Genomic DNA, 12,175 nt, shown 5'->3' on the forward strand with positions numbered 1-12,175 from the left:
CAGGAACCGTATCCTCATTTTTAACTGCACTAATCAAGGCCTGGATGGGTCCCAAGAGCTTCTATGTCACTAGAGCATTTGGTAAAGATGAAAAGTCCCAGTTGACTGTGGGCAGTTCTCTAACACTAATTTTAAATACGGGAAAATTAAAAACATCAGAGTCGATATTATTCTAAAATAAGAGAATCGTGGCTTCTATGACTTGTTTACCAACATGGGGAGATTTTATTCTAGTACATTCAAATCCAGATTTGAAATGAAAGTTGACTAAGAGTTAGGTTCAGAGCCCATGTACATAGAAAAATAGGTACAGAAACCAAGATGAAGACTTAGAAGTTTGAAAGCAGCAGAAAATTTAGGCGGTGAGGACAGCTAGAAATCATGTGGCCCAGTTCTTACTGGTCAGAGGTGTTGGCCAAATTTTTCATGCTATATTATGGACTCTTGTGAGTGAAACAGAGATCCATGGTGAGAGGATTTTGAGCTCAGGCTTAAGAATTGAAGAGAAAGAAAGATGAAGATATACAACTGTTCTTCATCACTGCTGCTGCCGCTGCTCTTCTTCTTTTTGATGGCAACAGAGTTGGGGGAGGCTGCCACTACTCAGCAGCAGCTCACATGCTGGAGTCGCCGTAGCAAATGCTTCTTGAAAACAATAAAATGTCCAGGGGAGTGCCCGCAGACGAAACCCGCTGATCCGAAAGCCAAGGCCTGCTTCTTGGATTGCAACTCACCAAAATGTGAAGCTGTTTGCAGAAGTGAGCTTTGATCTCTCTCTCTCTCTCTCTCTCTCTCTCTCTCTCTCTCTCTCTCTCTCTTGCGCGCACATGCAAACTGTAAGATATGCTGTTCCAGACTCAATTACTACTTGACCATTCTCTAAGCCTCAAATTGGAGCCAGTTCAGGCTGGCTTGCAGAATCTAAACTGGTCAAGGACTGCTTGCATTATCCATCGTGACAAACATCTCTGTTATTTTTTAAATTATTGGAAAAGATAGCAATATTCTTTGTCACCATTTAAACAACCAAAATATCATGATATTACCGTTTTAGCCTAAATATTACAATTTTACTCTGATATTTATGTTTTGTATTGGCTATTCCTTGAAAAAAATACTTATTTTATTTTTATGCATTATTTAATTTTTGCTTCTTTTACATATTTTTGTTCCTAATTTTTAAGTTATTTGTTGTTGCTGATATTGTGCCGATAAAAGCACAAGAAGAGAAAAAGAATCCCAAATTCTCGCTGCCGTTATCTTTTCGTTTTAATTTTTTGTCGTCCTTTATGTTGTATTTTAGATATCTCATCTCCTAAGTGAGCACCCAATCACATGGCAACATTTATGTGCGATTGGTCTTGGCAACATAGGAGATGAGTTAAGAGATTATTGGAGTAATCTGTATGTACCAGAGAAAAATGATTTGGCCATTGAACATTTATTTGGTCCAACTTGAGATTAGCCAGAAGCAGATAGTGTTATACCAAATCAGATCCCTTGTTTACTATTTCCCTTGAAATCATTGTGCTTGTACTGAATCATCAGACTTGGGAGGCTAGATCAAACCTCCAGAGTCAGAAGTAACCGAGCCAAGGCATCTCATGGCAAGAACCTGGTCAGGTTGATCAAAATATTTCAGATGGCCATTCTTCCATATTGGTCTATGCAGATGTGCACCATGCACCATGCTTTTGATTGCAACAGAATGCTTCTGTTTTTATATTTACTTGCATTAAGAATATATCAAAATCCTAACACTAGCCACGTTCTGCTGCTCCAACAGACAGGAGGGCAAGCTGCCAGGGTACCGGAGCCGCTTGCTATGATCCTCGCTTCGTAGGAGGAGATGGAGCCGTGTTCTTCTTCCATGGCAAGGCTAATGAACATTTCAGCCTCGTATCTGACCCCAACTTCCAAATCAACGCTCGGTTGATCGGCCGTAGGCCGGAGGGAAGGACAAGGGACTTCACATGGATTCAAGCACTAGGCTTCATGTATGGCACTCACACATTCACCCTTGGAGCAAAGAAGGTGGCCAAATGGGACGAAAACATAGACCAATTTGAATTTTCTTATGATGGGCAGCCAATATATCTGTCTGAAGGCCACCTCTCAGAGTGGAGTTCACCTGAACATGCCTTGAAACTGGAGAGAACTGCTAGGACTAACAGCATCATGGTCACACTGCCGGATATTGCAGAGGTTTTGGTGAATGTAGTGCCCATAACCAAGGATGATGACCAGATTCACAAATACCGAATTCCTGCAGGTGATTGCTTTGCTCACCTTGAAGTTCAGTTCAGATTCTTTAGTCTCTCTCCACAGGTAGAAGGTGTTATTGGCCAGACTTACCAACCAGACTACCAAACCCCAGTGAAGAAAGGGGTGGCCATGCCAATCATGGGTGGTGAGGATAAATACAGAACACCTTCACTTCTTTCACCAGAATGCAAATTCTGCAAGTTTAAGCCTGAAACTGAAGCAGCAATTCAGACCATTGTGGCACATCCTGCTACCTTGGACTGCACAACAAGGCTTGGTGATGGCGCAGGAGTAGTTTGTAGAAAGTGAAAGATATGTTAAAGCAATTTAACAAAGAATAAAATTTGCCTTATCAAATGTGTTATCTTCCTGTTCCGTGTGATGTTAGAAGATAGGAATTCATTTGCGATTATTGTAATAGTGAAATAATTTTAATAAATAAAGAAGCTCTCAGTAGAAGCTTGTGATCATATTCATGAAAGTATAGGTGCTGTGATCTTTGTACTTATCAAATAAAAAGATCCATTCCACTTAGGGCTGGCAAAGGAGCCGAACGAGCCAAGCTTGAGGTTTTTAAGCTCACGGCACATTTGTGGTGAGCCAAACCAAGCTCAAGCCCATGATGAGACCACGCTAAACGAGCCAAGCTCAACCTGACCTGTTTACAATAAAAATACATTGTTTGAAAGCTAGAGGTAATAAGATTTGAACTCCAGACCTATTGAGCCAAGCTGCTGGCTCATTTACCAAAAATACATTGTTTGAAAGCCGAAAGCAATATATTTTGAACTCTAAACCTATTGCCTGTATGCCAAATACTTCAACCACTTGTTCTATGCTATAAAATGTAATGTAATACTTATTTTATACTTATTACTACTTAACCAGTCATGTTCAGCTTGCAGAGCCTATCTTACGAGTTTCAACGAACTGTATGAGCCAAGCACGAGCGGAACACCAAATGGCTCATCTCATTTTGCAGCCCTAATTCCCACTAGATTAATGCAATCATGTAGTCTGTAAATATCTTGTAATCCGAATGAAGCAGATGAGGACACAAGCAAAACAGTTCACCTTCTAAACAAATTGCAAGCTTCAATCTGCCCGTGATGGACGGGGTTCAACTAAAGCTTCGTCAACACATCCAGCTCTACCAATTGTAGCAACAGATGGCAGCATGCGTATAGAGTGCAACCCGCTAGCGGGCACTCATTGCTCACCTGATGGCATCCATTGATGCAGCATTGAGCATACAAAATCAGGACTAGTTTGTGCTCATCCGGCCCTCAAACAAAGCTGTTCTCAGCCATGATATGATCCTAGTTTGATGCTGCCAATACTTTTTGAGATGGAGAATGATCCTCTAAACGTTTGAAGATCATACTCAAAAGGTTTTCCAGCTCAAGCACTACCAATTTTTTTTATGTAGTTCCATGAAATTAACTGGTTGGACCCTTTATTTTGGCATAAAATGTGGGTCCCGCATTGCACATGCACTGTGGACTTTGAAGATTTGATTAGTTCAGATCACAGGGTCATCAAAACATTAACATGTCCCACATTATGATATTCTATTTATAGACATCCTTATGATTTTTTACTGAGAAGAAGAGATTCTTTTTTACCTGACGTTACAGTATGTCTTCACTGTCAATGTTCCCATCTTTTTTCTCCACACCCACATGGGATGGGGGACACTTCTTTGCACCTTTTTCACCAACTGATGGCTCGTGCCAAAACCATAATCCACAGCTGTGTACAGTTTTTCGTACAAACAGAACCTATACAGAAACAAATATCTAGGCACATGAAACACAGGATACTGGAGGTGAAAAGTAAACTACTGAGACATTCATATTGTGAGTCAAGTATGGGCCCTTTATTTTGGAATAAAATGTGGGTCCCGCATTGCACATGCACTGTGGACTTTGAAGATTTGATTAGTTCAGATCACAGGGTCATCAAAACATTAACATGTCTCACATTATGATATTCTATTTATAGACATCCTTATGATTTTTTACTGAGAAGAAGAGATTCTTTTTTACCTGACGTTACAGTATGTCTTCACTGTCAATGTTCCCATCTTTTTTCTCCACACCCACATGGGATGGGGGACACTTCTTTGCACCTTTTTCACCAACTGATGGCTCGTGCCAAAACCATAATCCACAGCTGTGTACAGTTTTTCGTACAAACAGAACCTATACAGAAACAAATATCTAGGCACATGAAACACAGGATACTGGAGGTGAAAAGTAAACTACTGAGACATTCATATTGTGAGTCAAGTATGGGCCATCATACAGAGATATGACAGATGAAACATCAACAACAACAACAACTACGCCTTCATCCCAAAACAATTGGGGTCGGCGATATGAACCAAAAAAGAAATTCATTTTGGGTCTTCCACATGAATCCTTTTCCTCCAATCATTTCTATTCAATGTCATGTCCTCGGTGAGGTTCAAAGCATTCATATCCTTTCCTATCATCTCCATCCAAGTCTTCATAGGCCTATCTTTTAACTAATATATTTTCCCATTTCTCCATCCTTCTAACTGGAGCATCATTAGGCATTCGCCAAATATGTCCAAACCACCGTAAACGATTCTCTCTCATCTTATTTTCAATGAGTGCAACGCCTACCTTCTTACGTATCTCCTCGTTCCGAATCTTATCTTTTATTGTATTTTCACACATCCATCTAAGCATTCGCATCTCAGCTACACTCATTTTTTGAATATGATGTCTCTTGGCAGCCCAACATTTCGTACCATATAGAAAAGCGGGTCTAATAGTCGTCCTATAAAACTTTCCCTTCAACCGCAATGGCATTCTACGATCGCACAACACTCCAGTTGCACTTTTCCATTTCATCCACCCAACCTTTATCCTATGATTTACATCTTCAACAATTTCTCCATACTTTTGAATGATGAATCCCAAATATTTGAAATAATCATTCACCGGTATTTCTTGCTCACCAAGCTTCACTACACTCCCATCACTACTTCGGTGCTTACTAAACCGACATTCCATATATTCAGTCTCACTCTTACTCAACTTAAAGCCTCTAGCTTCCAATGTCTGTCCCATAATTCTAACTTAGCATTAACCCCAGCTCTAGACTCATCAATCAAAACAATATCATCAACAAACAACATACACCGCGCAACATTTTCTTGAATTGATCTCGTAAGCTTATCCATCACTATCGCAAATAGGAAAGAGCTTAAAGCAAATCCTTGATGTAATCCAACCGTTATCGGAAAATTGGTTGTCACCCCTCCACAAGTGCGAACATTGGTTATTACTCCTTCATACATATCTTTAATTATACTAATGTACTTGAGAGAAACACCTTTCTTCATCATTGTCCACCAGAGATCAGAAACACCTTTCTTCATCATTGTCCACCAGAGAACGTCCCTAGGTACTCTATCGTATGCCTGAAACATATGCATGAAAATATGCCAGACCCCATTATTGTATACATACTTCAGTCCATATACTAGCAAAGCTGCTTTGCAGGTAGCATTTGCACAAAGTAAAAATGCTTGGAAACTTAAAATACGTTTCATTTTTAGGTCCTAAGGTGTCCTGGTTAACTATGGATTATTTTGCTAGAGTGATGATTAGTCTATATGTCGGTTTAAAACATCATTTCTTGGTTCAATAGCAATGAAATTAGTCAAAGGTAAAGCCTAAGGGAGCATATTTTAAGCTGAGGCCAACAAAGTACAGCCAATTAGACCTTAGCATCTAGATTTCTTTAAGCAGAACAATATGGATTTCAAAGACTATCCAATATAAAACATTCATGAATTAAGAATGCACCATATAGAAAGTACAGCACTTGAATTGAGGGTCATTGCTTGGTGCAATGATAAGTGCTTGGGCAGTCAGTGTGGAGAAGTAGATTCGAGTTCTGAGGGTTTGCAAAAGAACAGAAGGTGGATTTGAGTTCTGACTTCTGAGGGTTTGCAGAAAAACAGAAAGTTAGGACCGACTGCAGTATGCCCCTGTCCAACATGTCAGAGTACGGGACTACAGTAGGTATGGCCCTTTAAATGCACTTAAATTTGTATCAACACAAGAAATTGTCTTTCTTAAAAGTAAAAGTTAAAGCGTCCAGGTTCTGCTTTTTCCTTTTCACCACACTGTTTACCAGCAGATATCTTTAAGAAGAATACAGTTAATATCCAAATGATGCATAGCGAAAGAGGAACAACTTAATGGCCACTGTCAGAAGCAACACCTATCTGTCATCTTTCCCGGGGTCAAACACACCTTCCAAATCAACACATTGCAACAGTGAAATCAATAACAGCTATGCGTTTGAATTGCCTGTATAACAAGTTTTAACATATTTTCTCTTCAAAAGATATACAAATATGATACAGACAGAATCGGATCTTCCAAAATAAAGTGGAGTAAATCCCTGAAGGGAAGAGAACATTGTGGAAAAAACAAAAAGCTAAATATACCAAGAACAGATAAGCATTCGCTGGTCTCATAAAAATAGTGATCTGTATTTGATCATTGCAATTGGATTTCATTGTGTTGAAAACTCACAGAGATGAACAATCTGAATGACCTAGGAACAAAACTTTCTCATCTTCCTCTTGGATTGACCAACTGTGAAAACACGGCACTGGTGGTTGCATCTTCTAAACCATAATCAATAACAGAACGTGCTTCATCAATCATGCTTACACTGTCATCAAATTGTTGGAGCTGTGTCAATGGAATAGCAGCAATATGATTCGTGCTGTTACCATCAGGATCGGAAAGCGCTGATGTCACCTGAAGCTGAAGTGCATACTCGAGGTTCCACAACACATCCCCCATCGTTGGCCTATCAACCCCATACTCAGCAAGACATTTCTCTGCTGTCTCGCCAAATTTTTTGAGTGATGCCGGATTCACACTCCCAACTAAACCAGGATCCATGATCTGGTCAAGCATTCCCTTCTTCTGCCACATCATTGCCCACTCTGCTATGTTCACTTGCTCTCTAGGAAGAACTGGATTCAATGCCGGTCTTGAGCATAAAACTTCCATTAGAACAACCCCAAATGAGTAAACGTCTGATTTTTCAGTCAGCTGCTGCCTTCTGAAGTACTCAGGATCAAGGTAACCGAAGCTGCCTTTTACAGCAGTACTCACATGAGTTTGGTCCAATGCAGGGCCGGTCTTTGAAAGGCCAAAATCTGCAACTTTGGGAAAAAAAATCTCATCTAACAAGATGTTGGTGGTCTTCACATCTCTGTGAATTATACTCTGAGTTGCTCCTGTGTGCAGATAATGCAGACCTCTCGCAGCTCCAATACAAATCTCAAGCCTCTGTTTCCATGACAGAGATGGAAGGTTTGATCCATACAGATGACTTCTAAGAGGGCCATTAGCCATGTACTCATAAACCAAAATCATTTCTGACTGCTCATCGCAGTAGCCAATCAAAGAAACCAAATGACGATGTCGGAGCTTGGACAACATCTGAATTTCAGTCTGAAACTCGGTGAGACCTTGCTCCGATCTTGGATTCCCTCTTTTGACAGCAACGTTGGTGCCATCGTCAATCATTCCCTTGTAAACTTTGCCAAAGCCGCCTACACCGAGAAGCAGACCCTCATCAAACTTGTTGGTTGCATCCAATATCTCTTGGAAGGTGAATAAGCGCCCCAAGTTTGAATTTGCCAATGAGATGCAGCTGGCAGTTCCGCTCTTCTGAGTAGTAGTTGAAACTTTGCTCATGGTGTGTGAATTTCCATATAATGGCAATGGCAGCCACGGATGAGCATGGTGTCGCCTTTTCGATCTCAGAAAGACAAAGCAGCAGTAACACAAAGCTATCAGCAGAACAGACGCCAGGCTGCCCACAATCACTCCAAGAACGATTGTCAACTTCATCTTCTTCGGCTGTGAACCAGAATAAATGTCTCGGACAGAAAGCAGGCCATCCAAACTCCCAGCATCATTGCTGATCTTCATGATCTCTAAACCATTGAGAGTGGCATTGACATTATCCAAAACAGTCGGATCAGGTCCAATGCTCACATTTATGCGAGCTGATCCATGGGAGGTATTGGAAACAAAATCTGCATAATATGGTCTTCTCAACATATTTGTCTTCTTGGAGAGATCAAGACCAGCTGCCCCATAATCAAAATTGACATACACATTGAAGATGAGCTCATTCAAAGCATTGCTAATGATATCACAGAAGTGAAGCCGTATATAATACAAGAAGCTTGGATCAACGGGGAGAGACCATGTGATGTTGTAGTTGACATTTAAAACATTAGCGCCCGCCATTGCTTCAGCAGTGGCATATACCCAATTGGGCGCAATCTCCTTGGTGACGATCGTTCCATAGTTAATGGAGGTTGGATCCACATATGCAATCGTCACGGAGTTGTTAGAGAACAAGTATACCCTATCATTCTCCCAAGTTCTTCCTAATGTATCATTGACTGGGGTGATCCTAGGACCTCCCACATTGAGCCTGTAGACAGTCTCCAGAGCCAAATTGGACATACCACTGAAAGGGGAACCAACAGAGACCTGCTGAGCCTGATCAGCAACAATCAAGTCGTCGGGGACCGAGACCACTTCGATTCCGTTCACAAATGAAACCGAATTGTTCGTGGGAACGAAGGTGATGGTCAGATGATCAGAGTTCACGTTGATCAAATATTCCTTAAACAGATAGGGTTGGCTCTGGTTCTTCAAGGAGTGATTGTTCAGGAGCACAAAATCATCAGCCACCACAGTAAGAGAAGTGGAATTCAGAGCATACCCTGAATTCGAAACAGGGTAGAAATATAGGCGAACCCAATGCCGGCCGGTCTGGCCGATGCCGAACCGATATGAGCTCGTCTTCGAAAAGACGCGGGCCGATTGGTAGATTGGGGAGGGAGCTATGGAGTTGGAGGAAGAAACCACACTGCTTCCCTGATCTATGATCGCCAGGGAAGGTGACTGTGAATCAGGGACAAAGGTCCTGCCATCCACAGTCACATTTTGGGAAGACCCACATGCAATCAGGTAGCTATCCACTGGAATAAAAGCAGCATACGATCCAACAATCATGAAATCACCAAAGAATACAGCAAAAACAAGAGAAACAACAGATACCCACTTCATGAAACCCATCATCATCTCCATCTCTACCATCGCCAACCCAATTTAAAAGCAAATGAACACCAATCTAACACCAAAAAAAAGGAGAAGTTTCTTAGAGAGACACCCACATACTCAAAACCCCCAAAAGAAGCAAAACCAAAAGATCATTAGAGGGGAACCAAGAACATGGGTATCAAGAAAAATTGATGGTTAACTCTTATTTGGTTTGCATTAGCCATTGTACCTTGAAGGGTGACCTCTGAATGTGGTGGTGATGAAACTTGAAGCAGGAATAAATGGTGATAAAAAGGCATCAGATGAGAGATGAGAACATCATGAAAAGTACAGTCATCGAAGGTTTGTGTTCGTCTCTCCTACTCAAGAAGCAGCTACTTCCAGCCTGTACATTAAAGTAGAAGTGGGACCCACACCTGTGGAAGAAGGGGTTCAAAACCAACACACTGTGCAAAGGGTCAAGCACAAAAGTAATAAAAAATAATGATAAAACTGAAAAACAAATGTCAAGCGAAAGGAGCGAAGAGAATATATTCAAACTCTTTTTTTATTAGTCTTTTCCAGATATACTTTTAAGATGGAACTGTGTGTTTTTATATTCTATGAGAAGAAAGTGATGGGAAGAGAAAACCGCCCGGATTGTAATGATCTGCTACATGTCACATCTCACAACGCGGTTCCAGACGGTAACGGCGTCAATAGCCGTTACGGTGAGAGACTAGAGAGAGAATCATGAGGATGAAAACGGGTCGGATATTGGTCGAGTTATGCTTGAGCCGAAACTAAGTCCGATTTTGAAGAGAGTATCTCGGATTAGTATCCTGGTACAATATGGATCTCAGAGAGGAATTTCAGATCTGGATATTATGTAATGCTAAATTGTTCGGAATTTTCAAGCGGAAATGGTAAATTGGGTTCTTTCAGACCATATTTGGATCAAGATTCCACCATCCTTGCTTCTTAGATTCTGACCAGAAATAGAATAAAATATTGAACCACTGTTTTTCTGAATATAAACCTACATATATATTACAAAACTGAACTGGACCCGAATATGAAACCCGGCAGTGATGAGTCAAGGTTGATCGGGCCCATATCCAACCTGTTTGCATCCCTCGGTCGGTAGGGATGGCAGTGGACGGTGGACCGGGTTGGGAGCGGGCACCCTTGCCCCGTTTTAAAATTTTGCTTTCTATCCCCGGTCCACTCTATCCTCGGTCCATTGTCGTCTCAAATGGATGTCATCATCTCAAACTAATTTTATTTTTATTTTAAAAGAATTAATAAAAAATAAAAAAAAAGATTGAAAATTACAAAAATATATATATTATAATATATATAAATATATTAATAATTTCATTAACAGAGATCGAGAACGGCTAGGGTAAGTTCATCCCCGTACGGGTTTTGATTTTTACTTTCATCATCGATCCATTTCTCGTTTTATGTCTTTCAACCCCGTTCAAACGAAGCGGGTTTGAATGAATCCCCGTTTTTTCTCTGATCCGCTGCCATTTTTAGTCTTCAGGAGTCACCGGACGTCACGTTACCCTTTACGGTTCGAATGACGGAAGGTTCGGTGCTCTCTTGCTTCAATCCGATACAAATGTGCATCGTCTCGTATCGGTTTCGCAAGGGCAGGCGCCACGTTACCGACCTTGAAAGGACATGTCACGGTTTCACATGGGTGACTTGTCCATAGCGTAACTTTGTAGGCTGCCACGTCATCAGAAGAGGCTCTTCCGTGGGCTCCTCTGTCGGTGCGACAGAACATCTGTCAAAGGGTGGGGAACATTGGTGCCCACGTGTCGAAAATTACTGTTGGTCATCAGTCAGGGCATCACGGTATTTAACGGAACAGTTAAATTCTGTTGGTTGGTCGAATTTAACGTTTTCTTTTATTAGCGGTTTTTAACTAGGCATAATAGCGCTTTAACTTTCCGTTAAAAAAGTGTGCGTTCTCACATATTACGTGAAAACTTGACACGAGCTAGGTTTTGGATCAGGATCTTGAGACGTGTCTGTTTAGAACTGACTAGATCCGGATCGACTAAGAGAATGGGTTTGGTTATGGGGAGGGGCCCAAAGCCCATATTGGGGACCCTGAATGTGGATAGCATATTCCAAGACCAGCATCCGGTCCAAAATAATAGCCCATTCTCCAGTTTACGTGCACTGAAGAAGACACGGGGACATGAATCCGTTTTAGTTTCCAGAAACCAGAGGCATAAATGTGTGTCTTGTTTTGTTGTGCTGGGTCTGGGTCCAGATTTTACGTAATTTAGGGCCTGGATCTCGACGAGTAATGACATCGCTCCAGCAATTTTTGGTAAAACCTTATTCCTCCCTACAAACAATCATACTACTTTGGACCGGGTCATGATCTTTCTTCACGGTTTGATACGTGGGACACACTTGTCCAAGGACCGATGGGTACTTGCCCAGGTGTTGTTCCGGGTTTGATACGCACACTACACATTGTGTGGGACAGGAAGAACAGCTTCCCACACAACGTATTATAATGCATCAGCGCAAGACACGCGAGTCGACCTATTTCTCGGTTTCTCATCATTAGAAAAAAATTATTCGTATTTTAATTTCGAAAATGGTTCTAACAAGTGATGGCAGAAGTAGTAAGAAGCAAGTTTTTAAAGGTTACCCATGTGGTCAGTGGTTCCTGTGTCAGGCTGAAGATCCAGGATCCAATCTCATTAGAGCATAGGGGCTGCCATTGCTTTAACACGGTTGGGCCGACGTAAGGC

At 41.3% G+C, this 12,175-nt stretch overlaps 1 protein-coding gene and 1 pseudogene across 1 annotated transcript; one reads left to right on the forward strand and one right to left on the reverse strand.

Annotated features, from left to right (window-relative positions):
- Positions 1-499: 499 nt before the first annotated feature.
- LOC149844548 (uncharacterized) lies at positions 500-2,735 on the forward strand. Its single transcript, XM_089994762.1, has 2 exons — positions 500-758; positions 1,787-2,735. The coding sequence occupies exons 1-2, from the start codon at positions 515-517 to the stop codon at positions 2,572-2,574; spliced, it is 1,032 nt and encodes a 343-aa protein (XP_089850888.1). The 5' UTR covers positions 500-514; the 3' UTR covers positions 2,575-2,735.
- Positions 2,736-6,680: 3,945 nt separating this feature from the next.
- Positions 6,681-9,440, reverse strand: LOC149844549 (receptor-like protein kinase THESEUS 1 pseudogene; annotated as a pseudogene).
- Positions 9,441-12,175: the final 2,735 nt, after the last annotated feature.

Source organism: Nuphar pumila, chromosome 2 (genome assembly GCF_984573655.1).
Source record: "Nuphar pumila chromosome 2, dmNupPumi1.hap1.1, whole genome shotgun sequence".
Lineage (NCBI taxonomy): Eukaryota > Viridiplantae > Streptophyta > Magnoliopsida > Nymphaeales > Nymphaeaceae > Nuphar > Nuphar pumila.

What these genes read in the sequence shown, in the direction of transcription:
- LOC149844548 (XM_089994762.1), top strand. Translation starts at nt 515, where the DNA reads ATGAAGATATACAACTGTTCTTCATCACTGCTGCTGCCGCTGCTCTTC. An exon ending in ATGTGAAGCTGTTTGCAGAA is followed by an intron (nt 759 to 1,786) that starts GTGAGCTTTGAT and finishes CTGCTCCAACAG; the next exon opens with ACAGGAGGGCAAGCTGCCAG.